Consider the following 27423-nt stretch of genomic DNA (forward strand, 5'->3'; position numbering starts at 1 on the left):
CCTTGAAGTTTACCTTTTTATTCAACATAAATCATATTGCAGTCAATGTGTTCATATACACAACATTTAAACCCCGCCCTCCCCGTCCTGGCAACACACTGACTCCACCCACCGCCGTAGCCCCACCCACACGCAAACTCTAAACTCGCCACCTGAGCGGCGTGACGATGTCATCTCAAGAGTTCACCGTAGCCCCTCCCACCCCGTGCTCGGAGCGTTTGGAGTTTGCCGCAGGAGGGGGCGTGGCCAAAGAAAAGTCATGGACGCCGTGATGTCACGTGTCTCATCGGCCGGCGTCAACTAAGAGATTAAGGGGGCGGGCCTCCTCCGCTTCCTGTCTGTCGCTCAAACAAGTAAGCGGGAGGGGGGCGTGGCGGGTAGGCGGAGTCACGGGCGCTCTATTTAAGACACCTCTCAAAGTAGGTGGAGCCTACGTAGCCCCCCCGCAGAGAGCGGTGGACATTCTGCTCGAAGAGTCGCCGGTTCGTCTGCAGCACCTCGGCCGCCTCCTTGTTCAGCGGGTCCTCGGGGTTCGGCTCCTGCAAGGGGAGGAGCAAAGGTTAGCACACGCCCACAGCGGAGGGAGCAGGAAGTGGGGGCCACTCACTAGAAATAGATACTGTAGACCGTAGATGATGGAGTTTATCGTCAGCACGGGCTTCCAGTCCTCTCTGCACGCACGCACGCAAACACACACACACACACACACACGAACACACACACAGTGTGTAAGAAGGTGTTCAGGTCATGTGACCCAACAAGCAGGAAGTGAATATGTCACCTTAAAATGTTTAGGCAGACGTTTCCTTCCAGGTCAATGTTGGGGTGGTACACCATGGTCTCACATTTTACCTTAGGGGGATCATGGGGGTAACCCTGTCCTACCTGCGCGCACACACACACACACGCACACACACACACCTCTGAGGACAAGACCAGGACCAGGTGAGGACAGGTGAGTCTAACCTTAAAGCTGAAGACAAACTTTCCTCCTTTGTAGAAACCCTGTAAGACACAAGTGGACAGCCTGGTCAGTGACCTCTGACCTCCTCTCTCTCTCTCTCTCTCTCTCTCTCTCTCTCTCACACACACACATTCTTGTATTTGTTACCTTCTTGAGAGCTGATAAAAATGCCTCCCTGTTTAGGAGCAACCTTTCTAGATGTATGCAGAAGTGTATTTCCAACATGAATAAAATATACATACTATGCACATTTTGAAGAGCTAGTTGTGAAAAATGAGTTTGAATTTCATAAGAAAAACATAGAATTTTGGCAGTATTATAATAAAAGTCCTAATTTTACTCAACGCAAGTCCAAATTAAATATGCAATATTACGCAGTCCAAATTTTTCAAGAAAAGCTTAACATTTTGACACTTTTATGAAAGGAGTCAGAAATTTATAAGAAAACTTAAAAATGTTGGCAATATTATAATAATCAGAATTTTACTTGGCAAAATTATGACAAAAGTCATCATTTTCCCTTTGAAAAAATTCAGTTTTACAAGAACAAAAAAAAAAAGTAATATTGTGATAAGTCAGAACTTATGTCTATATACTAGGGGTGTAACGGTACACAAACATTTTTGGTTCGGTACATACCTCGGTTTAGAGGTCACGGTTCGGTACAGTAAGAAAACAAAATATACATTTTTTTGGTTATTTATTTACCAAATTTGTAAACAATGGCGTTATCCTTTTAACATTGGGAACACTATAATAATTCTGCCCACGTTAATCCACATTAAACTGCGTCAGGTTGTTGGTTAGATTAAATAAAATTACAAAACCTTTCTTCTTCATATAAAAAGTTTAACAAACAGTTTCCATTGAAACTGTCAACTCATCATGCTTAATTTGTTACAGCATTTGGGAAGCCTGTAGTTGACTTTTATTATGTAAATGTTGTATTTTTATCAACATGTGATAGCAGGGACCCTGCTATTCAAAACTAGGCTTCTACATTACTAATGATTCATGTAACTATAGCTGAAAAATAGTACAATTGCAATAGGAGAGACTATTCATCCCTAAACACAATGGAGTTCAATTAAATAACAGACAGGGCTTTGCTGCCCCTAAAACACGCACACACACACACAGAAAAATTAGCTAACGTTAAGGTAAAAGCTAATTAGCCTTCATCTCAAGCCTATCCTGTGAGCGAGCTGAGCTGCAGTTTAAGTGTCTAGAAGGTCACGGGCTCATAGTGATGTTTGTAATAGTTGTGACTGAGAAGTGTTTAGTATAATTTGGGTAGAGTCCGCTCCTCCCCTGCCAGACGAATATCTGCTTGACGCTAAAGCATAGACTACATCATTCTGAAGTCTGAATACACACTGCTGATTGGCTTTGTAAGTAACCAATCCTATGGTTGTGTGGGCGGGACAATGAGGCAGAGACAGAGGCAGAAAGCAGAGCAGCTTGTGAAGACTTCTGCTTCCGAACTTGTTCGGTACGCCCGCGTGCCGAACCGACAACCCCGCACCGAAACGGTTCGATACAACTACACGTACCGTTACACCCCTACTATATACATATTTATTGATTTTTTTATTAGTAATTTTTGGCCAAAGGGACGTAGTTAAATTTCTTACACACACTTATTACATATGCTGACCAGAGGGGGAGAACTTCAGATGTTTACACTTGTTATTTCATATGTTGACCAATGGGGGAGCACTTTTAAAAAACAATCAGAAAAGCCCTTATTTTTTGGGACCACCCTCATTTAAAGAGATGTCTCCACAAATGAGACATTGTCTATCAGTTGCAATGTTATTATGTCATCACTTGTTCACACCTCCTCATATGGAAGATACTTTTCCTTCTTATTATAATAAGAGTGTTACTAAAACGGCCTTTTTTTATCTCCGTAATATCGCAAAAATCCATTCCATTTTGTCCACTAGCGACGCTGAGATCATTATCCATGCGTTCGTTACGTCTCGTCTCCATTACTGTAACGTTTTATTTTCATGTCTCCCCATGTCTAGCATTAAAAGATTACAGTTGGTATAAAATGCGGCTGCTAGACTTTTGACAAGAACAAGAAAGTTTGATCATATTACGCCTATACTGTATATACCTTTATATACATACATATATACCTATACTGTATATACCTTTATATACATATATACCTATAGTGTATATACCTTTATATACATATATACATACATATATACCTATACTGTATATAACTTTATATACATATATACATACATATATACCTATACTGTATATAACTTTATATACATATATACATACATATATACCTATACTGTATATACCTTTATATACATATATACATACATATATACCTATACTGTATATACCTTTATATACATATATACATACATATATACCTATACTGTATATAACTTTATATACATATATACATACATATATACCTATACTGTATATACCTTTATATACATATATACATACATATATACCTATACAGTATATAACTTTATATACATATATACCTATACTGTATATACCTTTATATACATATATACATACATATATACCTATACTGTATATAACTTTATATACATATATACATACATATATACCTATACTGTATATACCTTTATATACATATATACATACATATATACCTATATTGTATATACCTTTATATACATATATACATACATATATACCAATAGTGTCTCACCTGCACTGTCTCCCTGTGCACTTAAAATTTGACTTTAAGGTTATACTACTTAGGTAAAAAATACTAAAGGGTCTATCTTGCCGATTGTATTGCATTCAAAGGACTCCGGCTTATTAGTGCTTCCCAGAGCCCAAAAAAAGTCTGCGGGCTATGTAGCGTTTTCTATTGGGGCTCCAGTACTCTGGAGGACATTTCTGTGCTGCTGACCTGTCTCCACTCATGATGGTCTCCTGCTGGCCTCACTATAGACTGGACTCTATTTATTATGTTAGATCCACTATGGACTGGACTCTCACACTATTATGTCAGATCCACTATGGACTGGACTCTCACACTATTATGTTAGATCCACTATGGACTGGACTCTTACACGATTATGTTAGATCCACTATGGACTGGACTCTCACTATTATGTTAGATCCACTATGGACTGGACTCTCACACTATTATGTTAGATCCACTATGGACTATACTCTCACACTATTATGTTAGATCCACTATGGACTGGACTCTCACGCTATTAACTAGATCCACTTTGGACTGGACTCTCATACTGTTAACTAGATTCACTATGGACTGGACTGTCACACTATTAACTAGATCCACTATGGACTGGACTCTTACGCTATTAACTAGATCCACTTTGGACTGGACTCTCATACTATTAACTAGATTCACTATGGACTGGACTCTCACACTATTAACTAGATCCACTATGGACTGGACTCTCACACTATTATGTTAGATCCACTATGGACTGGACTCTCACTATTATGTTAGATCCACTATGGACTGGACTCTCACACTATTATGTTAGATCCACTATGGACTGGACTCTCACACTATTATGTTAGATCCACTATGGACTGGACTCTCACACTCTTATGTTAGATCCACTATGGACTGAACTCTCACTATTATGTTAGATCCACTATGGACTGGACTCTTACGCTATTAACTAGATCCACTTTGGACTGGACTCTCATACTATTAACTAGATTCACTGTGGACTGGACTCTCACACTATTATGTTAGATCCACTATGGACTAGACTCTCACACTATTAACGAGATCCACTATGGACTGGACTCTCACATTATTAACCAGATCCACTATGGACTGGACTCTCACAATATTAACTAGATCCACTGTGGACTGGACTCTCACACTATTATGTTAGAACCACTAAGGACTGGACTTTCACACTATTATGTTAGATCCACTATAGATTGGACTCTCACGATTATGTTAGATCCACTATGGACTGGACTCTCACACTATTATGCTAGATCCACTATGGACTGGACTCTCACTATTATGTTAGATCCACTATGGACTGGACTCTTACGCTATTAACTAGATCCACTTTGGACTGGACTCTCATACTATTAACTAGATTCACTATGGACTGGACTCTCACACTATTATGTTAGATCCACTATGGACTGGATTCTCACTATTATGTTAGATCCACTATGGACTGGACTCTCACACTGTTATGTTAGATCCACTATGGACTGGACTCTCACTATTATGTTAGATACACTATGGACTGGACTCTCACACTATTATGTTAGATCCACTATGGACTGGACTCTCACACTTTTATGTTAGATCCACTACGGACTGGACTCTCACTATTATGTTAGATCCACTATGGACTGGACTCTCACTATTATGTTAGATCCACTATGGACTGGACTCTCACACTATTATGTTGGATCCACTATGGACTGGACTCTCACTATTATGTTAGAACCACTACGGACTGGACTCTCACAATTATGTTAGATCCACTATGGACTGGACTCTCACGCTATTAAGTAGATCCACTTTGGACTGGACTCTCATACTATTAACTAGATTCACTATGGACTGGACTCTCACACTCTTATGTTAGATCCACTATGGACTGGACTCTCACACTATTATGTTAGATCCACTATGGACTGGACTCACACATTATTAACTAGATCCACTATGGACTGGACTATCACACTATTAACTAGATCCACTATGGACTGGACTCTCACACTATTAACTAGACCCACTATGGACTGGACTCACACATTATTAACTAAATCCACTATGGACTGGACTCTCACACTATTAACTGGATCCCCTATGGACTGGACTCTCACACTATTAAATAGATCTACTCCTGTTGGTCCCACTGTGGAATGGACTGTCACACTATTATGTTAGATCCACTGTGGACTGGACTCTCACACTATTATGTTAGATCCACTTTGGACTGGACTCTCACACTATTGTTAGATCCACTATGGACTGGACTCTCACTATTAAGTTAGATCCACTATGGACTAGACTCTCACTATTATGTTAGATCCACTATGGACTGGACTCTCACTATTAAGTTAGATCCACTATGGACTAGACTCTCACTATTATGTTAGATCCACTATGGACTGGACTCTCACACTATTATGTTAGATCCACTTTGGACTGGACTCTCACACTATTGTTAGATCCACTATGGACTGGACTCTCACTATTAAGTTAGATCCACTATGGACTGGACTCTCAAACTATTATGTTAGATCCACTATGGACTGGACTCTCACACTATTATGTTAGATCCACTATGGACTGGACTCTCACACTATTATGTTAGATCCACTATGGACTGGACTCTCACTATTAAGTTAGATCCACTATGGACTGGACTCTCACTATTATGTTAGATCCACTATGGACTGGACTCTCAAACTATTATGTTAGATCCACTATGGACTGGACTCTCACACTATTAACCAGATCCACTGTGGACTGGACTTGGCGGTCCCCTCCAAAGTTTCTCATTGTCATCCCATTGGGTTGAGTTTTTCCGTGCCCTGATGTGGGATCTGAGGTGAGGATGTGGTTGTGACTTGTGCAACCCTTAGAGACACTGCTGATTTAGGGCTATATATAAGTAAACATGGATTGATTGGTCATGTCTGAAGAAGGTTCCAAATACAACACACACGCACCTCATCAGGTGAGATGATGAGTCTGAAGTTGAGCAGGTCATCGTCGTCAGGAAAGTTGATCTCGCAGGTCTTTGGCAGGTTCAGCTCGTTGATGTCTGACCACACAAGACACCATTAGACGGGCCTGATAAGGTCAAAGGTCAGCGCCGTAGCGTGACCCCGGCAGACAGGTGAGCTGACACAGCAAGTTAGGAGGCAAAATGTCAGTAGAGACAAAGGAGAAGATGTTGCTGGCCGACATGTTTGTTCATGTTGTTGTCACGCCAGCTAGCTGCTAGCCGCACATGCTAGTCGCTGTAATGTGTGGCAACAATACCGCAGGTGTGTGCTCTACTTCCATGGCCCCCCTGACCCCCCTGGCCCCCTGGTCCCCCTACCCACCTTTTTGGATTCGGAGCTGGGCCGCGCTGGCTTTTTTACCGCCGGCTCCGGTTCGGTTTCCTCCCGCAGATTCCTCGTCTTTCTTCTGCTGCTTGAGGGTAAAGAGCTTAATCATCTTCACTCCAGGGATAAAAGCACGTCTCCCAAGTCTTCACCGTGTCCGCGTCGTGTGCTACCCCAGCGAGGGACTCGATTCCCGAAGCAGCCTGCGAGTGTCGATGGAGCCGGCGCACGATCACATTAGCCTAGCTTAGCTACTAGCCGCTACATGCTAACTGCTAGCCAGCGCCAAGCGGGGGAGGGGAGGGGTGGGGGGCGGGGGGATGGGGGTGTGGCTTGTTCTCTCAGTACTGCTACGCTTTCAATTAGTCACCTACCACTACTTTAATTTTGAAATATTCAAGTACTGCCACTTTTATTTGAAAATATTCAAGTACTGCTACTTTTATTTTGAATTATTAAATTATTGTTAGTTTTATTTTGAAATATTCAAGTACTGCTACTTTTATTTCAAAATGTTCAAGTACTGCTACTTTTATTTTGAAATATTCAAGTACTGCTACATTTATTTGAAAATATTCAAGTACTGCTACTTTTATTTTGAAATATTGAAGAACTGTTACTTTCATTTTGAAATATTCAACTACTGCTATCTTTATTTGAAAATATTCAAGTACTGCTACTTTTATTTTGAAATATTGAAGTACTGTTACTTTTATTTTGAAATATTCAAGTACTACCACTTTTATTTGGAAATATTCAAGTACTGCTACTTTTATTAGAAAATATTCAAGTACTGCTACTTTTATTTTGAAATATTGAAGTACTGTTACTTTTATTTGAAAATATTCAAGTACTACTACATTTATTTTTGAAATATTTAAGCACTGCTACTTTTATTTCGAAATATTCAAGTACTACTACTTTTGTTTTGAAATATTCAAGTCCTACTACTTTTATTTTAAATTATCCAAGTGTTACTACTTTTGTTTTGAAATATTCAAGTACTACTACATTGATTTTGAATATTCAAGTACTACTACTTTTATTTTTGAAAACATTCAATTACTACTACTTTATTTAAAATCATTCAAGTACTACTACTTTTACTTTTAAATATTCAAGTACTGCTACTTTTATTTTGAAATATTGAAGTACTGTTACTTTTATTTTGAAATATTCAAGTACTACCACTTTTATTTGGAAATATTCAAGTACTGCTACTTTTATTTGAAAATATTCAAGTACTGCTACTTTTATTTTGAAATATTGAAGTACTGTTACTTTTATTTGAAAATATTCAAGTACTACTACATTTATTTTTGAAATATTTAAGCACTGCTACTTTTATTTCGAAATATTCAAGTACTACTACTTTTGTTTTGAAATATTCAAGTCCTACTACTTTTATTTTAAATTATCCAAGTGTTACTACTTTTGTTTTGAAATATTCAAGTACTACTACATTGATTTTGAATATTCAAGTACTACTACTTTTATTTTTGAAAACATTCAATTACTACTACTTTATTTAAAATCATTCAAGTACTACTACTTTTACTTTTAAATATTCAAGTACTGCTACTTTGAAAATATTCAAGTGCTGCTACTTTTATTTAGAAAAATTGAAGTACTGTTAATTTTATTTGAAAATATTCAAGTACAACTACATTTATTTTTGAAATATTTAAGTACTGCTACTTTTATTTCGAAATATTCAAGTACTACTACTTATGTTTTGAAATATTCAAGTACTACTACTTATGTTTTGAAATATTCAAGTGTTACTACTTTTGTTTTAAAATATTCAGGTACTACTACTTTTATTTTGAAATATTCAAGTACTACTACATTGATTTTGAATATTCAAGTACTACTACTTTTATTTTTAAATATTCAAGTACTACTACTTTCTTTTTTAAATATTCAATTACTACTACTTTTATTTAAAATCATTCAAGTACTACTACTTTTACTTTTAAATATTCAATTACTTCTACTTTTATTTTTAAATATTCAAGTACTAGTGCTTTTATTTTTAAATATTCAAGTACTATTGCTTTTATTTTTGGAATATGCAAGTACTACTGCTTTTATTTTTGGAATATTCAAGTACTACTACTATCATTTTGAAATATTCAGGTACTACTACTTTTATTTTGAAATATTCAAGTACTACTGCTTTTATTTTGAAATACCCAAGTACTACTGCTTATATTTTGGAATATTCAAGTACTAGTACTATCATTTTGAAATATTCAAGTACTACTACTTTTGTTTTGAAATATTCAAGTACTACTACTTTTATTTCTAAATATTCAAGTACTACTGCTTTTATTTTTGAAATATTCAAGTACGACTGCTTTTATTTTCAAATATTCAAGTACTACTGCTTTTATTTGTGAAATATTCAAGTACTACTGCGGCAGCACGGTGAAAGAGGGGTTAGTGCGTCTGCCTCACAATACGAAGGTCTTGTGTAGTCCTGGGTTCAATCCCGGGCTCGGGATCTTTCTGTGTGGAGTTTGCATGTTCTCCCCGTGACTGCGTGGGTTCCCTCCGGGTACTCCGGCTTCCTCCCACCTCCAAAGACATGCACCTGGGGATAGGCCCCTCCCACCTCCAAAGACATGCACCTGGGGATAGGCCCCTCCCACCTCCAAAGACATGCACCTGGGGATAGGCCCCTCCCACCTCCAAAGACATGCACCTGGGGATAGGCCCCTCCCACCTCCAAAGACATTCACCTGGGGATAGGTTGATTACTTTTTACATTAAATGGTCCCTAGTGTGTGAATGTGAATGTGAGTGTGTTGGCCCGGTGATGAGGTGGCGACTTGTCCAGGGTGTACACCGCCTTCCGTCTGATGTAGCTGAGATAGGCTCCAGCACCCCCTGCAACCCCGATGGGAATAAGCAGTAGAAAATGGATGGATGGATGGAAGTACTACAGCTTTTATTTTTAAATATTCAAGTGCTACAACTTTCATTGTAAAATATTCCAGTACTAGTACTTTTGCTGTGAAATATTGATGTGTGTGTGTGTGTGTGTGTATGTATGTATGTGTATATATATATATATATATATATATATATATATATATATATATATATATATAATGTATATATATGCATACACATGTACAGTGGGGCAAAAAAGTATTTATCCAGCCACCGATTGTGCAAGTTCTCCCAATTAAAATGATGACAGAGGTCTGTAATTTTCATCATAAGTACACTTCAACTGTGAGAGACAGAATGTGAAAAAATCCAGGAATTCACATTGTACGAATTTTAAAGAATTTATTTGTAAATTATGGTGCAAAATAAGTATTTGGTCAACCATTCAAAGCTCTCACGGATAGGAAGTTTTGGCTCAAAATCTCACGATACATGGCCCTATTCATTATTTCCTTAACACGGATCATTCGTCCTGTCCCCTTAGCAGAAAAACAGTCCCAAAGCATGATGTTTCCACCCCTCATGCTTCACAGTAGGTATGGTGTTCTTGCGATGCAACTCAGTATTCTTCTTCCTCCAAACACGACGAGTTGAGTTTATACCAAAAAGTTCTATTTTGGGTTCATCTGACCTCATGACATTCTCCCAATCCTCTGTTGTATCATCCATGTGCTCTCTGGCAAACTTAAGACGGGCCTGGACATACACTGGCTTAAGCAGGGGGACACGTCTGGCACTGCAGGATTTGATTCCCTGTCGGCGTAGTGTGTTACTGATGGTAACCTTTGTTACTTTGGTCCCAGCTCTCTGCAGGTCATTCACCTGTGTGGTTCTGGGATTTTTGCTCACCGTTCTCATGATCGTTTTGACCCAATGGGATGAGATCTTGCGTGGAGCCCCAGATCGAGGGAGATTATCAGTGGTCTTGTATGTCTTCCATTTTCTGGTAATTGCTCCCACAGTTGATTTTTTCACACCAAGCTGCTTGCCTATTGTAGATTCACTCTTCCCAGTCTGGTGCAGGTCTACAATTATTTTCCTGGTGTCCTTCGACAGCTCTTTGGTCTTGGCCATAGTGGAGTTTGGAGTCTGACTGTTTGAGGCTGTGGACAGGTGTCTTTTATACGGATAACGAGTTCAAACAAGTTCCATTAATACAGGTAACGAGTGGAGGACAGAAGAGCTTCTTAAAGAAGAAGTTACAGGTCTGTGAGAGCCAGAGATCTTCCTTGTTTGAAGTGACCAAATACTTATTTTCCACCATAATTTACAAATACATTCTTTAAAATTCCTACAATGTGAATTCCTGGATTTTTTTTCACATTCTGTCTCTCACAGTTGAAGTGTACCTATGATGAAAATTAGACGTCTGTAATCATTTTAAGTGGGAGAACTTGCACAATCGCTGGCTGACTAAATACTTTTTTGCCCCACTGTATGTATGTATGTCAGACTGTCATAAATATGTATATGTTGTACTGCCCCATATATACACAGTATATATATATATATATATATATATATATATATATATATATATATATATATGTATATATATACACGGGGGGGGGGTTGCCCACATATGCGGTCCTCTCCAAGGTTCTCATAGTCATCATTGTCACCGGCGTCCCACTGGGTGTGAGTTTTCCTTGCCCTTATTTGGGCTCTACCGAGGATGTCGTTGTGGTTTGTGCAGCCCTTCGAGACACTAGTGATTGAGGGCTATATAAATATTGATTGATTGATTGACATTATACTGTCTTATAAACAAACTGTATATGGTACTGTTGCATATACATATATTTATGTTGTATTCTCATATAAATATATATAAGTGATACAGGTATATATGGTACTGTCATGTAAGTATCTAAAGTATTTGTTATACTGTCACATATGTGGTACATACTGTATAATTATATTTATATATATATATACATACAGGAAGTATTCACAGTGCTTGTCTTTTTCCACATGTTGTTATGATACAGCCTTATTCCAAAATGTAATCAATTCATTTTCATCCTTATAATTCTGCACACATGACACTGCCATCACCATGTTTAACATATTAGCACATTAACGTGCTAATATATTAAAAATAAAACACAGATGCCATCCCTAAAGTGAAGCATGGTGAGGGCAGCATCATGCTGTGGGGATGGTTTTCGGTTGGTAGAGTGGCCGTGCAAGTAACTTGAGGTTTCCAGGTTCGATCCCCACTTCCGTTGTGTCCTTGGGCAAGAGGCTTTACCCACCTGCTCCCAGTGCCACCAACGCTGGTTTACATGTAACTTAGATATTGGCTTTCACTCTGTAAAAGCGCTTTGAGTCACTAGAGAAAAGCGCTATATAAATATGATTCACTTACCTTTACTTCACTACTCCAGAGAGAAAGGGGAGAAAGAGAGGGGAGTGAAAGGTAGAGAGACAGGGGAGCGAGAGGGAGTGAGCAAGAGAGAGGGGGGGGTGAGAGACAGGGGAGACGGAGAGGGAAAGAGAGACAGGGGAGAGAGAGAGAGAAAGGGGACACAGAGAGAGAGAGTGAACGAGAGAGACAGGGGGAGAACGAGGGAGAAAGAGAGAGACAGGGGAAAGAAAGATAGTGAGCAAGAGAGAGGAGGGGAGAGAGACAGGAGAGAGAGAGAGAGAGAGAGAGCGCGTGAGAGAGAAAGGGCGGACAGAGAGAGAGTGAACAAGAGAGGGAGAGAGACAGGGGAGCAAAAGAGGTGAGCAAGAGAGAGGGGGAGAGAGACAGGGGAGACAGAGAGAGGGAGAGGGGGAGTGAAAGAAAGACGGAGAGAGAGAGCGAGAGAAAAAGGGGGGACAGAGAGAGGGAGAGGGACAGGGGAGAGCGAGGGAGAGAGGGAGAAAGAGAGAGACAGGGGAGCGAGAGATAGTGAGAGAGACAGAGTGAGCGAGAGAGGGAGAGAGACAGAGAAAGAGAGAGAGGGAGAGAGTGGGCAGAGGGAGAGAGAGAGGGAGAGAGAGAGGGCAGAGAGGGAGAGCGATACAGTGCAAAAGAGACAGGGGAAAGAGAGAGTGAGCAAGAGAGGGAGAGAGACGGGGAAGAGAGTGGGAGAGACAGGGAAGAGAGAAGGAGGAAGGGAGGGAGAGAGAGAGTGAGCAAGAGAGGGAGAGAGACAGGAGAGAGAGGAAGTGGAGGGGGAGAGCGGGAGACAGACAGGGGAGAGAGAAAGAGACAAGGGGAGAGAGGGAGAGAGAGAGAGACAAACTGGGGAGAGAGAGACAGGGGTGAGAGAGACATAGAGCAGAGAAACAGGGGAGATATAGAGGGACAGAGGGCAGAGACAGGGGGGGAGAGAGAGACATAGAGCAGAGAGACAGGGAAGAGAGAGAGAGAGAGACAGACGGCAGAGAGACAGGGGCAGAGATGGAGAGCGATAGACAGAGGGGTAAAGAGAGAGAGGGAGGGGAGAGACAGACGGCAGAGAGACAGGGGGAAGACAGGGGAGAGAGAGCGAGAGAAACAGGGGAGAAAGAGAGAGAGAGGGCAGAGAGAGAGAGGGCAGAGAGAGAGAGGGGGAAGACAGGGGAGAGAGAGCGAGAGAAACAGGGGAGAAAGAGAGAGAGAAGAGAGAGAGACAGGGGAGAGAGAGCAAGAGAGAGGGGGCAGAGAGACAGGGGAGAGAGAGACAAGAGAGAGAGAGAGAGAGGGGGAAGAGAGAGGTGCGGAGGTGAACGTGCACCTTCCGCTGATGATATCGATGATCTGTATTATTGACAAGAGATCGGCGTGTGGATACTAGCCCAGGCTAAGTCAGGCTAGCCTAGCAGCATGGGGCGCGCGTGATGCTAACCACACAAACAAGGAAGCGGGCGAGGAGCTAACGTGGCTAACTGCTGCTAACACCCCTGCTAATGTGCCATCCGGGAGCTGCTACCTCCTAATATCCTTTCTAATGTGCGATCCAGGAGCATGCGGGCTGATACCGAGAGGTTAGTGCGTCTTGCCCTGCCTGCTTGCACTGCTAACTCACCTCTTACCTAGCCTGCTAGCTCATGTTCTTCTCTGCACCCTCCGCGTGCGTGCGCGCGTGCACACACACACACCTTCATCTCAATATGCCTTCACACACAAATAACACGTGTGCGTGCGTGCGTGCGCGCGTGCGTGTGTGATACTTGTTAGCATTTAGCACAGATGCATCATTTAGCTAGCAGGCTGCTTTGTGATGTTTCAGCCAGGAGGAGGTCACGTGACTCCCTTAAGTCACCTGCACACAGCACCTGGGTCACCTGTCAATCAACGCTCACCGCCCTGCCAGTTAGCTTAGCATTGTTGTGTTTACATCCGTCACATTTCATCTGCAATGTTGTCATGTGTGAATGGACTGTCATATCAAATGTGAGAATGGACTGTCATGTCAAATGTGAGAATGGACTGTCATGTAAAATGTGTGAATGGACTCTCATGTCAAATGTGAGAATGGACTGTCATGTCAAATGTGCGAATGGACTGTCATGTAAAATGTGTGAATGGACTCTCATGTCAAATGTGAGAATGGACTGTCATGTCAAATGTGTGAATGGACTCTCATGTCAAATGTGAGAATGGACTGTCATGTCAAATGTGTGAATGGACTGTCATGTCAAATGTTTGAATGTGTGGAAAAGACTTTTAAATGTTTTCATATGTGAAAAAGACTTTAAAATGTCTTCATGTGTGGAAAGGACTTTTAAATGTTATCATATGTAAAAAAGACCTTAAAATGTCTTCATATTTAAAAAAGACTTTAAAATGTCTTCATGTGTGAAAAAGACTTTAAAATGTCTTCATGTGTGAAAAAGACTTTAAAATGTCTTCATGTGTGGAAAGGACTTTTAAATGTTATCATATGTAAAAAAGACCTTAAAATGTCTTCATATTTAAAAAAGGCTTTAAAATGTCTTCATGTGTGGAAAAGACTTTAAAATGTCTCCATTTGTGAAAAAGACTTTAAAATGTCTTCATGTGTAGAAAATACTTTAACATGTCTTCATGTGTGAAAAAGACTTTCAAAAGTTTTCATGTGTAAAAGACTCTAAAATGTCTTCATGTGTGAAAAAGACTTTAAAATGTCTTCACGTGTGAAAGACTTATAAATGTGTTCATGTGTGAAACATACTTTCAAAAGTTTTCACGTGTGAAAAAGCCTTTAAAATGTTTTCACGTGTGAAAGACTTATAAATGTCTTCATATGTGAAAAAGACTTTAAAATGTCTTCATGTGTGGAAAGGACTTTTAAATGTTATCATATGTAAAAAAAGACTTTAAAATGTCTTCATATTTAAAAAAGACTTTAAAATGTCTTCATGTGTGAAAAAGACTTTAAAATGTCTTCATGTGTGGAAAAGACTTTAAAATGTCTCCATTTGTGAAAAAGACTTTAAAATGTCTTCATGTGTAGAAAATACTTTAACATGTCTTCATGTGTGAAAAAGACTTTCAAAAGTTTTCATGTGTAAAAGACTCTAAAATGTCTTCATGTGTGAAAAAGACTTTAAAATGTCTTCACGTGTGAAAGACTTATAAATGTGTTCATGTGTGAAACATACTTTCAAAAGTTTTCACGTGTGAAAAAGCCTTTAAAATGTTTTCATGTGTGAAAAAGACTTATAAATGTCTTCATCTGTGAAAAAGACTTTAAAATGTTTTCATGTGTGGAAAAGACTTTAAAATGTCTTCATGTGTGGAAAAGACTTTAAAATGTCTTCATGTGTGGAAAATACTTTTAAATGGTGGGGCGGTATAGCTCGGTTGGTAGAGCAGCCGTGCCAGCAACTTGAGGGTTGCAGGTTCGATCCCCGCTTCTGCCATCCTAGTCACTGCCGTTGTGTCCTTGGGCAAGACACTTTACCCACCTGCTCCCAGTGGTTTATATGTAAAATTAGGTAATGGGTTCCACTATGTAAAGCGCTTTGAGTCACTAGAGAAAAAGCGCTATATAAATATAATTCACTTCACTTAAATGTCTTCATGTGTGAAAAAGACTTTAAAATGTCATGTGTAGAAAATACTTTAAAATGTCTTCATGTGTGAAAAAGACTTTCAAAAGTTTTCATGTGTAAAAGACTCTAAAATGTCTTCATGTGTGAAAAAGACTTTAAAATATCATGTGTAGAAAATACTTTAAAATGTCTTCATGTGTAAAAAAGACTTTCAAAAGTTTTCATGTGTAAAAGACTCTAAAATGTTTTCATGTGTGAAAAAGACTATAAAATGTCTTCACGTGTGAGAAAGACTTATAAATGTGTTCATGTGTGAAACATACTTTCAAAAGTTTTCACGTGTGAAAAAGACTTTAAAATGTCATCATGTGTGAAAAAGCCTTTAAAATGTGTTCATGTGTGAAAAAGACTTATAAAGGACTTCATCTGTGAAAAATACTTTAAAATGTTTTCATGTGTGAAAAAGCCTTTAAAATGTGTTCATGTGTGAAAAAGACTTATAAAGGACTTCATCTGTGAAAAATACTCTAAAATGTCTTCATGTGTGAAAAAGACTATAAAATGTCTTCACGTGTGAGAAAGACTTATAAATGTGTTCATGTGTGAAACATACTTTCAAAAGTTTTCACGTGTGAAAAAGACTTTAAAATGTCATCATGTGTGAAAAAGCCTTTAAAATGTTTTCATGTGTGAAAAAGACTTATAAAGGACTTCATCTGTGAAAAAGACTTTAAAATGTTTTCATGTGTGAAAAAGACTTATAAAGGACTTCATCTGTGAAAAAGACTTTCAAAAGTTTTCATGTGTAAAAGACTCTAAAATGTCTTCATGTGTGAAAAAGACTTTAAAATGTCTTCATGTGTGAGAAAGACCTTAAAATGTCTTCATGTGTGAAACATACTTTCAAAAGTTTTCACGTGTGAAAAAGACTTTAAAATATCTTAATGTGTGAATTAGCCTTTAAAATGTTTACATATGTGAAAAAGACTTACAAAAGGACTTCATCTGTGAAAAATACTTTAAAATGTCTTCATGTGTGGAAAAGACTTTACAATGTTTTCATGTGTGGAAAAGACTTTTAAATGTCTTCATGTGTGGAAAAGACTTTTAAATGTCTTCATTTGTGAAAGAGACTTTAAAAAAGGGGTCTTAAACTCAATTGACCTGGGGGCCATTGGATGCAGAAACTGGGTGAGGCTGGGCTGCAAGAAAAGATTTCTTAAAAAATCTAACATACACTTTTTAATGAATTCACCTTCTATGAATGGCTTTCCCGGCCTAACAACATACTTGCCAACCTTCACCATTTTTCCGGGAGACTCCTGAATTTCAGTGCACCTCCCGACAATCTACCGGTGCAACCATTCCCCCGAATTTGTCCCAATTTTCACCCGGCCGACATTATGAAGGGCTGCCGTGACTGCACTGCCTTTAACGTCCTCTACAACAGTGGTTCTCAACCTTTTTTCACTGATGTACCCCCTGTCAACATGTTTTTAATTCAAGTACCCCCTAATCCGAGCAAAGCATTTGTGGTTGAAAAAAAGAGATAAAGAAGTAAAATACAGCACTATGTCATCAGTTTCTGATTTATTAAATTGTATAACAGTGCAAAATATTGCTCATTTGTAGTGGTCTTTCTTGAACTATTTGAAAAAAGGTATAAAGATAACAAAAAACTTGTTGAAAAGTAAACGCGTGATTCAATTCTAAATGCAGATTTCTACACATAGAAGTAATCATCAACTTAAAGTGCCCTCTTTGGGGATTGTAATAGAGATCCATCTGGATTCATCAACTTCATGCTAAACATTTCTTCACAAAAAAATAACTCTTTAACATCAATATTTATGGAACATGTCCACAAAAAATCCAGCTGTCAACACTGAATGTTTGATTGTTGTATTATTTTGCCACAGTTTATGAATTTACATTCATACTTCATTGAAGTATTAATCAATAAACATATGTTTTTAATAAATCTCACTTGTCCCTTGGCATCCCTTCAAGTACCTCCAGGGGTCCGCGCATCTTCAAAAGAAGACTACTGCTTTACTACATGTCATCGTGCACGCTTTTATATCACACAACCAATGTGTAACATGTTATGTGAGACTTGTGCAGTACAAAGTCAGTGGCTGCAAGACGTACTTGTTCAACAGCCATACAGCTCACACTGAGGGTGCCGTATAAACAACTTTAACACTGTTACAAATATGCGCCACACTGTGAACCCACACCAAACAAGAATGACGAACCCTTTTTGGGAGAATTTCCGCACCCTAACACAACTTAAACACAAGAGAACAAATACCCAGAACACCTTGCAGGACAACAATATACAACACCTCAACCGACGCAAGTATGGAGGGAGGGGGTGTGGGGGGTTGGTGGTAGCAGGGGTGTGTATATTGTAGCTCGGAAGAGTTAGGTCTGCATGGGATTCTGGGTAATTGTTCTGGTGTGTTTATGTTGTGTTGCGATGCGGATGTTCTCCCGAAATGTGTTTGTCATTCTTGTTTGGTATGGGTTCACAGTCTGGCACATATTTGTAACAGTGTTAAAAGTTTTTTTTACGCCCACCCTTAGTGTGACGTGTGTAGCTGTTGATCAAATATATCTTGCATTAACACATGTGCGTCTCACATGGCCAGATGCAACATGCAACTGGGCTTGCACGCTGTCAGGTCAGGATGTAGGGGGCGCTAAAGGCAGGGCCATTTTGGCACCCCCTGAATATTGTTGATCTGGTAAAAATTGACAGGAGCTTCGAGAGAATTGATGCCCTGAAATTCAGGGGTCTCCCGGGAAAATTGGGGACGTTGGCATGTATGACCTATCAAGCGCCGTTCATATTAAACTCACGGGCCGCACCAACATTAAATTGCGTATCAAAGCGCGGGCCGCATAAAAACGTCTCTTGGGCCGCAATTGGCCCGCGGGCCGCGTGTTTGAGACCCCTGCTTTAATATGTCTTCATGTGTGAAAAATACATTAATATGTTTTCATGTGTGAAAAAGACTTTAGAATGTTTTCACATGTGAACAAAAACTTATAAAGGTGTGCATCTGTAAAAAAGACTTAAAAATGTCTTCATGTGTGAAAAATACATTAATATATTTTCATGTGTGAAAAAGACTTATAAAGGTCTGCATCTGAAAAAGAATTTAAGAAGGTCTTCATGTGTGAAAAAGACATTCAAATGTGTTCATGTGTGAAAAAGACTTTAAAATGTTTTCACGTGTGAAAACGACTTATAAAGGTCTGTGAAAAAGACTTTAAAATATTTTCATGTGTGAAAAAGACTTATAAAGGTCTGCATTCGTGAAAAAGAATTTAAGGTCTTCATGTGTGAAAAAGACTTAAAATTGTTTTCACGTGTGAAAACGACTTATAAAGGTCTTCATCTGTGAAAAATACTTTAAAATGTTTTCATGTGTGAAAAAGACTTACAAAGGTCTGCATCTGTGAAAAATAATTTAAGAAGGTCTTTATGTGTGAAAAAGACATTAAGAAGTTTTCTTGTGTGAAAAAGACTTAAAAATGTTTTCACGTGTGAAAAAGACTTAAAAATTTTTTCACGTGTGAAAACGACTTATAAAGGTCTTCATCTGTGAAAAATACTTTAAAATGTTTTCATGTGTGAAAAAGACTTAAAAATGTTTTCACGTGTGAAAAAGACTTATTAAGGTTTTCATCTGTGAAAAAGACTTTAAAATGTCTTCATGTGTGAAACACTTAAATTTTTCATGTGTGAAAAATACATTTTCTGTAAAATGTCTTCTTGTGTAAAAAATACTTTTAAATGTTTTCATGTGTGAAAAAGACTTTAAAATGTCTTCATGTGTAAAAAATACTTTTAAATGTCTTCATTTGTGGAAAATACTTTTAAATGGTGGGGCGGTATAGCTCGGTTGGTAGAGCAGCCGTGCCAGCAACTTGAGGGTTGCAGGTTCGATCCCCGCTTCTGCCATCCTAGTCACTGCCGTTGTGTCCTTGGGCAAGACACTTTACCCACCTGCTCCCAGTGGTTTATATGTAAAATTAGGTAATGGGTTCCACTATGTAAAGCGCTTTGAGTCACTAGAGAAAAAGCGCTATATAAATATAATTCACTTCACTTAAATGTCTTCATGTGTGAAAAAGACTTTAAAATGTTTTCATGTGTGAAAAAGACTTATAAATGTCTTCATCTGTGAAAAAGACTTTAAAATGTTTTCATGTGTGGAAAAGACTTTAAAATGTCTTCATGTGTGGAAAAGACTTTAAAATGTCTTTGAGTCACTAGAGAAAAAGCGCTATATAAATATAATTCACTTCACTTAAATGTCTTCATGTGTGAAAAAGACTTTAAAATGTTTTCATGTGTGAAAAAGACTTATAAATGTCTTCATCTGTGAAAAAGACTTTAAAATGTTTTCATGTGTAAAAAATACTTTTAAATGTCTTCATGTGTGAAAAATATTTTTAAGTGTTTGTGTTTGTGAAAGAGACTTTAACATGTCTTCGTGTGAAAAATACTTTTAAATGTCTTCATGTGCGGAAAATACTTTACAATGTTTTTATGCATGAAACATACTTTTAAGTCTTCGTGTGTGAAAAATACTTTCTGTAAAATGTCTTCATGCGTGAAAAAGCCTTTTTTTGTAAAATGTCTTTATGCGACAGTTGTGTGATGGGATGTGTCCATGTCTCTGGCAGTTGAGCGGCCGGGGGATGTCGGGCAGTAAGGCGCTTGGAGGCGGGGCTAGGCGCAGGAGGACACGGTGCCGGCGCTGTCAGGCGTGCACGAGGAGCGAGTGTGGCGAGTGTCACTTCTGCAAGGACATGAAGAAGTTCGGAGGACCAGGACGCATGAAGCAGTCCTGCCTGCTGAGACAGTGCACGGCGGTGAGGTCACGCACGCGCTCTTCTGTTCCCACGGCAACACGCACACGCCGTGTCCGCGTTCACCGACGCTCTCTGTCCTCTCACCCCAGCCCGTGTTGCCGCACACGGCCGTGTGCTTGGCGTGCGGCGAGGCGGGAAAGGAGGACACGGTGGAGTCGGAGGAGGACAAGTTCAGCTGGTGCCTGATGGAATGTACCATCTGTAACGAGATCATCCACCCCAGATGCCTTCAGGTCAGCGCCCACTTCCTGTGTGCTAGCCCCGCCCCCTCCCCGAGGAGTGTTGACGTGTGAGTGTTGTGCGGCAGATGGGCAAAGCCGAAGGCGTCATCAACGAGGAGATCCCCAACTGCTGGGAGTGTCCCAAGTGCCACAAGGAAGGCAAGACCGGCAAGGTGAGCAGCACCGCCGCCCCCGCCCGGCAAAACCCTCACACGCCACCTTCTTGCAGGACCAGGCGGACATCTTGGGCAAGCGCAGGATGGACAACGGCGAGGTGGGCCGCTGGAAGCTGACGGACGACCCGCCCCCCAAGAAGAAAGCCCCGCCCTCCCTGGAGGAGGTGGGCAGGTCGGAGGGGGGGCACAAGAGGAAGCGGGAAAAAGACGTGCCCGTGGACAGCGGGCCCAAGAAGAAGGTAAGTCGCCGTGTTGCTGAACTTCCTGTCTTGCTGCTTCACAATAAAAGCCCTGTGGATTTCTTTCCAGATGAAAAGTGCACACGAAAAACGTCTGAAAAAGGTAACGACTTGTTCTAGTCCTGTGTCTGTATCTGTATCTGTATCTGTATCCATCTGTATCTGTGTCTGTGTCTGTATCTATCTGTATCTGTCTGGTCCTCTGTGTCTGTATCTTTATCTATCTGTATCTGTATCTATCTGTATCTATCTGTATCTGTTTCTGTATCTGTATCTGTATCTGTGTCTGTGTCTGTATCTATCTGTATCTGTCTGGTCCTCTGTGTCTGTATCTTTATCTATCTGTATCTGTATCTATCTGTATCTGTTTCTGTATCTGTGTCTGTATCCATCTGTATCTGTGTCTGTGTCTGTATCTGTATCTGTATCCGTATCCGTATCTGTCTGGTCTTCTGTGTCTGTGTCTGTATCTATCTGTATCTGTGTCTGTATCTGTATCTATCTGTATCCGTATCCGTATCTGTATCTGTCTGGTCCTCTGTGTCTGTATCTGTATCTATCCGTATCCGTATCTGTATCTGTCTGGTCCTATGTGTCTGTGTCTGTATCTCTATTATCTGTGTTTGTATCTGCATCTTTCTGTATTCGTATCCGTGTCCGTGTCTGTGTCTCTATCTTTTTCTGTGCCTCTATCTGTGTCTATCTGTATCTGTGTTTGTATCTGTATCTGTGTTTGTATCTGTGTCTGTATCTTTATCTGTATCTGTGTCCGTATCTGTGTCTATATCTGTGTCTGTATCTGTATCTGTATCTGTGTCTGTGTCTGTGTCTGTGTCTGTATCCGTATCCGTATCCGTATCTGTATCCGTATCTGTATCTGTATCTGTATCTGTATCCGTATCTGTGTCTGTGTCTTTATATGTGTTAGGTCCTCTGTCTGTGTCTGTATCTGTATCAGTATCAGTGTTAGGTCCTCTGTGTCTGTGTCTGTGTCTGTGTCTGTGTCTGTGTCTGTGTCTGTGTCTGTGTCTGTGTCTGTGTCTGTATCTGTATCTGTATCTGTATCTGTGTCTTTATCTGTGTTAGGTCCTCTGTCTGTGTCTGTGTCTGTGTCTGTGTCTGTGTCTGTATCCGTATCTGTATCCGTATCTGTATCTGTATCTGTATCCGTATCTGTGTCTGTGTCTTTATATGTGTTAGGTCCTCTGTCTGTGTCTGTGTCTGTATCTGTATCAGTGTTAGGTCCTCTGTGTCTGTGTCTGTATCCGTATCTGTATCTGTATCTGTATCTGTGTCTGTGTCTTTATATGTGTTAGGTCCTCTGTCTGTGTCTGTGTCTGTATCTGTATCAGTGTTAGGTCCTCTGTCTGTGTCTGTATCCGTATCTGTGTCTGTGTCTTTATATGTGTTAGGTCCTCTGTCTGTGTCTGTGTCTGTATCAGTGTATGTAACTGTTTTTGTATCTGTATCAGTGTCTGTAACTGTTTTTGTATCTGTGTCCGTGTCCTGTGTACCGTGTCTGTGCCTGTGTCTCTGTCTTTGTGTCTAGTCCTGTGTATGTGTATGTGTCTGTATCCGTATCCGTATCTGTGTCTGTGTCTGTGTCTTTATCTGTGTTAGGTCCTCTGTCTGTGTCTGTGTCTGTGTCTGTGTCTGTGTCTGTGTCTGTATCTGTATCTGTATCTGTACCTGTACCTGTACCTGTACCTGCATCTGTGTCTGGTCCTGTATCTGCATCTGGTCCTGTGTCTGTATCTGCATCTGAGTCTGGTCCTGTGTTTGTATCTGTATCTGTGTCTGGTCCTGTATCTGTATCTGTATTGATTGATTGATTGAAACGTTTATTAGTAGATCACACAGTACAGTACATATTCCCTACAATTGACCACTAAATGGTAACACCCCAATAAGTTTTTCAACTTGTTTAAGTCGGGGTCCATGTTAATCAATTCATGGTATCTGTATATGTGTTTGTGTCTGGTCCTGTGTCTGTATCTGTATTTGGTCCTGTGTCTGTATCTGTATATGGTCCTGTGTCTGTGTCTGTATCTGTATTTGTATCTCTGTCTGGTCCTGTGTCTGTATGTGTCTGGTCCTGTATCTGTATATGTGTTTGTGTCTGGTCCTGTATCTGTATATGTGTTTGTGTCTGGTCCCGTAACTGTATCTGTGTCTGGTCCTGTATCTCTATCTGTGTCTGAGTCTGTTCCTGTGTCTGTGTATGGTCCTGTATCTGTGTCTGTATCTGCATCTGCATCTGTATCTGTATCTGAGTCTGGTCCTGTGTTTGTATCTGTATCTGAGTCTGGTCTTTATCTGGTACTGGTCCTGTTCTTGAGTCTGTGTCTGTATCTGTTTCTGGTCCTGTGTCTGTTTCTGTGTCTGGTACTGGTCCGGTTCTTGAGTCTGTGTCTGGTCCGGTTTCTGGTCCCGGTCGTGTGTCTGTATCTGGTCCTGCTTCTGATCCTGTATCTGTGTCTTGGTATGGTCTTGTGTCTGATCCTGTTTTCATGTCTGGTCTTGTTTTTGGTTTTGTGTCTAGTCCTGCGTCTGTGTCTTGTCCTGTTTCTGTTCCTGGTTCAGTTTCTGTGTCCAGTCCTGTCTTTGGTCCTTGTACTGTATCTGTGTCTGGTTCTGGTTCTCTCGTGTGCGCTCATTACTGCCGTCTCTCCTGTTTTTTGGGCAGAAACCCAAACAGGAAGTCGAGGAGTCAAACGGCCCCGCTTCTTCAGCCGGAGGGCCGGCTCTGGGCCCCACCTCCTCCTCGTCTCTGACCGCAGACGGCGGGGTGGGGCAAGGGGGGGTCTCGGGCGCAGACCCGCGCTCTCATCACAGAGAAAAACTGGAACGCTTCAGGAGGATGTGTCTGCTGGAACGCCGGCCTTCCTCCTCCTCCTCGTCCTCATCCAGCTCTGAGTCCGACTCCGAGTCCGACTCCGAGGACTCCCTGCAGGAGGAGCATGGCGGCGGCGGCTCCTCGCCCTGCTCGCCGTCTCTGCCTCCTCCCGTCACCTACGGCATCAGCAGCGGGAGTCGGGCGGACAAGAGCCGTCGTCTGGCCGAACTGGGCTTCAGCGCCAGCGAGGAGTCTGAGGGCGAGGAGGCGGGAGACAAAGCCCGGCGGCGAGGAGACTCCTCCGTCCTGCCGAGGGGGAGGAAAGGAGCCGAGGAGGATGACAGGACCAGGAAAAACCTTGCCTCGCTCCTGCCGCCCTCTCCTCTCTCTTCCAATCAGATGGCTCCGTCCTCCCAACATGGCGGCCTGACGGCCAAGCAGCGCAGCAACGGACAGGATGCGCGCAACGGCCGGACACGAGGAGGCGTGGCGGGCGAGAAGGAGAACGCCAGCAGTCTTTCCATCAATCACAGACACAGCGGGGGTGGGGGAGGCGGGACTAAGAGTAACAAGAGTCGTAGCAACATGAAGAACCAGACCACCCCCGCCTCCAGAAACTTCTCCACCTCGATCCCCGCCTCCAACGGGGAGGGAGGGGGAGGCGGCTTGATGATGTCAGCCATGGCTGCGTCCCCCTGCTCCCGACCGTCCCGCCTGGCTCCGCGCTCTCACGTAATGAAGCGCAGCCCGCCCGCCGTGCCGTCGCCGCCACGCCCCGTCCAAATGGAGAGACACTTGGTGAGGCCGCCTCCCACCTGCCCCGAGCCCAGCTGCCTGCCGCTGGACTCTGGCTCCTCCCATATTATGACGCGTGACGTGTGGCTGCGGGTGTTCACGTACCTCAGTCAGCCGGAGCTGTGCGTGTGCATGAGGGTGTGTCGCACGTGGAGCCGCTGGTGAGTCATCCGCCGTCCCGTCCATCAGCAGACTAACCGTTACCTGTGTGTGTGTGTGTGTGTGTGCTGTGTTGCCATGGCGACGGCAGGTGTTGCGACAAGAGGCTGTGGCGCCAGATCGACGTGAGCAGACAGCGCTCCATCACGCCGCCCATGCTGAGTGGAATCATCCGCAGACAACCCGTCTCACTCAACCTGGGATTCACCAACATCTCCAAGAAGCAGCTCATGTGGCTCATCAGCCGCCTGCCAGGTCACTTCCTGCCTGTGTGTGTGTGTGTGTGTGTGTGTGTGCTCACTGACGTGTGTGCGCTACAGGTCTGCTGGAGCTCAACGTGGCGGGATGCGCGTGGTCGGTGGTGTCTGCGCTGTGTCAGAGCACCTGTCCGTGTCTCAGGTTGTTGGACTTGAGTCGCGTGGAGGACCTGAAGGACTCTCACCTGAAGGAGCTGCTGGCCCCGCCCCCTGACACCAGAACAGGTGAGCGCCGCCCCCTCCAGGTCGCGTCTCCTCTTGACCCATATGTGATTGGTGCCCCAGCGCACAGCGAGACGCGAGCAGGGTGCTTCCACAACGTGACGGAGCTGAGGTTGTCCGGCCTGGACCTGACGGACGCCTCGTCCCGCCTGTTGGTCCGCTACGTCCCCCGCCTGGCCAGGTTGGACCTGAGCCACTGCGCCAACCTGTCGGATGAGACCGTGCAGACGCTGACCTCCCCCGCCTCGCCGCTTAGAGAGACGCTGACGCACGTCAGCCTGGCGGGTAAGTTCCAGCGGCGTCGGGTTGGAGCGGTGCATCCCATAATGCCGTCTACTTCCCCGCCAGGGTGCACCAAGGTGACGGGGCAGAGCGCTACTCTGCTCCAGCAGTGCCCCGCCATCCAGACGGTGGACCTGCGCTCCTGCTCGCTCCTCCCCTCCGAGGCGGAACTGCTGCTGTGCTTACCCCTTCGCCCGTCCTCTTCCTCAGCCGCCGTGCTCGCTGCTTCCACTTCCTGTCCCCCTGAGGACAGGATGCTGCTAAAGAACAGCTAAACGGCGTTATTGGACATGAGCTTCTGATACTCCAGGTGGGGAGGAAGAAAAGGAAGAATCCTACCCCTCGGCGTGTACATACTTGTGGTGTGTACAAAAGTGTGCACGTGTATAAATACCTGTCCTTTATTTACTGTAAATGATGTCGCACCCCCACAGCCCCCGACATTCCCTCCGCTCCCGCAGCCAATCGTCACGCCTGCTCGCCGGCCTCAGAGCGACAGGAAGTGCTGTCTGTCTTCTTCCACGATGCTAGGCTAGCTAGCTTAGCTGTGTTGAGTCTGCATGTTGGCAACCCCCAAGCTAAGCTAGGCTAACCAGCGTGTGCACGCGCGCCACTACCACGGTTCACGTTTTTTGTCGTACGTCGCTCTGTCAGAAGCCATTCATCGTCTTTCTCAGGTGCAAGGTTGTTTTCGTCAAATGGCCACGCCTTCCCTGAAAACGTCTCCTTCATTTCAACGTTGTATTCCGGCAGCTAGGCTAGCAGCTGGCTAACATGTTAGCTTCCGAGCTACACTACAAATAAGCACGCTTTGCTAGCTCGTTAACGTGTCAACAAAAACTGAGGTCATTAGCGAGCTTCCGGTTTGATGGAATGGCGAAAGGAACAAAAGCTCTGGTTGCAGCTTCCGAAAAGTTTGAATAAGCTTCTTTTTTTTTGTTTTATTGTTTACTGAAGTCTTTGACTGTTGGTCGGACAAAACTGTGACAAATGTCTTATTTGAATCCCACTGTGTTCGCAGTGTTGTGCCATAAAGATGTGTTCTTGTCGGTTGTCTCCGTGCTGAATGGACAAGCTCCTCAAAGCTCTTATCCAATCACGCCAGCCGAATATTTTTTGTTATTATTATTTTTGTCTAGATGGATGTTTTCTACAAATGCACTGGATCATCATGACCTTCATCCTTGTTTGCCAAAACGTGTTTTTTCTTGAAAAAAAAAAAAAAAGGCATTTTCTCTTTTTTTTTTTATACTTTACCTGAGTGTCTGGAAATGAGGGCAAGAAGGAGAAGCGAAAGAGCAACTCAAGGCAGCTACGTATGGGTTGACTACTGTAAAAATGACTAATAAAGAAACAATGAGTTGTTGTTTTTT

At 42.1% G+C, this 27423-nt stretch overlaps 2 protein-coding genes across 4 annotated transcripts; one reads left to right on the forward strand and one right to left on the reverse strand.

The window, feature by feature from the left end:
* Window positions 1-2: 2 nt before the first annotated feature.
* LOC133541366 (NEDD8-conjugating enzyme Ubc12) lies at window positions 3-7345 on the reverse strand. The gene is made up of 6 exons (XM_061884758.1): window positions 7061-7345; window positions 6680-6774; window positions 967-1005; window positions 782-885; window positions 608-671; window positions 3-539 (listed from the first exon to the last, which is right to left on the reverse strand). Exons 1-6 carry the CDS (start codon window positions 7173-7175, stop codon window positions 399-401), a joined length of 558 nt encoding a protein of 185 aa, XP_061740742.1. The 5' UTR covers window positions 7176-7345; the 3' UTR covers window positions 3-398.
* On the forward strand, window positions 6680-27423 carry LOC133541359 (F-box/LRR-repeat protein 19-like). Of its 3 annotated transcripts, XM_061884744.1 has the most exons (11): window positions 13602-13981; window positions 20675-20863; window positions 20953-21096; window positions 21171-21257; window positions 21314-21499; window positions 21570-21602; window positions 24186-25291; window positions 25381-25544; window positions 25610-25771; window positions 25832-26053; window positions 26117-27423. In XM_061884744.1, exons 2-11 carry the CDS (start codon window positions 20690-20692, stop codon window positions 26323-26325), a joined length of 2487 nt encoding a protein of 828 aa, XP_061740728.1. In that variant the 5' UTR covers window positions 13602-13981; window positions 20675-20689; the 3' UTR covers window positions 26326-27423. The 3 variants fall into 3 exon arrangements, with proteins under 3 accessions (XP_061740727.1, XP_061740726.1, XP_061740728.1); XM_061884743.1 differs by lacking the exon at window positions 13602-13981 and adding an exon at window positions 6680-6849 and having other exon boundaries at window positions 25610-26053; XM_061884742.1 differs by having other exon boundaries at window positions 13601-13981; window positions 25610-26053.

Source organism: Nerophis ophidion, linkage group LG23, assembly GCF_033978795.1.
Source record: "Nerophis ophidion isolate RoL-2023_Sa linkage group LG23, RoL_Noph_v1.0, whole genome shotgun sequence".
In the NCBI taxonomy this organism is placed as follows: Eukaryota; Metazoa; Chordata; class Actinopteri; order Syngnathiformes; family Syngnathidae; genus Nerophis; species Nerophis ophidion.

Bases quoted from the DNA above. Each gene is read 5' to 3' on its own strand.
- LOC133541359 (XM_061884743.1), top strand. From the start codon at position 20,690: ATGTCGGGCAGTAAGGCGCTTGGAGGCGGGGCTAGGCGCAGGAGGACA. The intron at 21,097-21,170 runs GTCAGCGCCCAC...GTTGTGCGGCAG, and splicing joins TCCACCCCAGATGCCTTCAG to ATGGGCAAAGCCGAAGGCGT. The intron at 21,603-24,185 runs GTAACGACTTGT...TTTTTTGGGCAG, and splicing joins ACGAAAAACGTCTGAAAAAG to AAACCCAAACAGGAAGTCGA.
- LOC133541366 (XM_061884758.1), bottom strand. From the start codon at position 7,175: ATGATTAAGCTCTTTACCCTCAAGCAGCAGAAGAAAGACGAGGAATCT. The intron at 6,775-7,060 runs GTGGGTAGGGGG...TTGTGTGGTCAG, and splicing joins CCAGCTCCGAATCCAAAAAG to ACATCAACGAGCTGAACCTG. The intron at 672-781 runs GTGACATATTCA...GCGTGCGTGCAG, and splicing joins GTCTGCCTAAACATTTTAAG to AGAGGACTGGAAGCCCGTGC.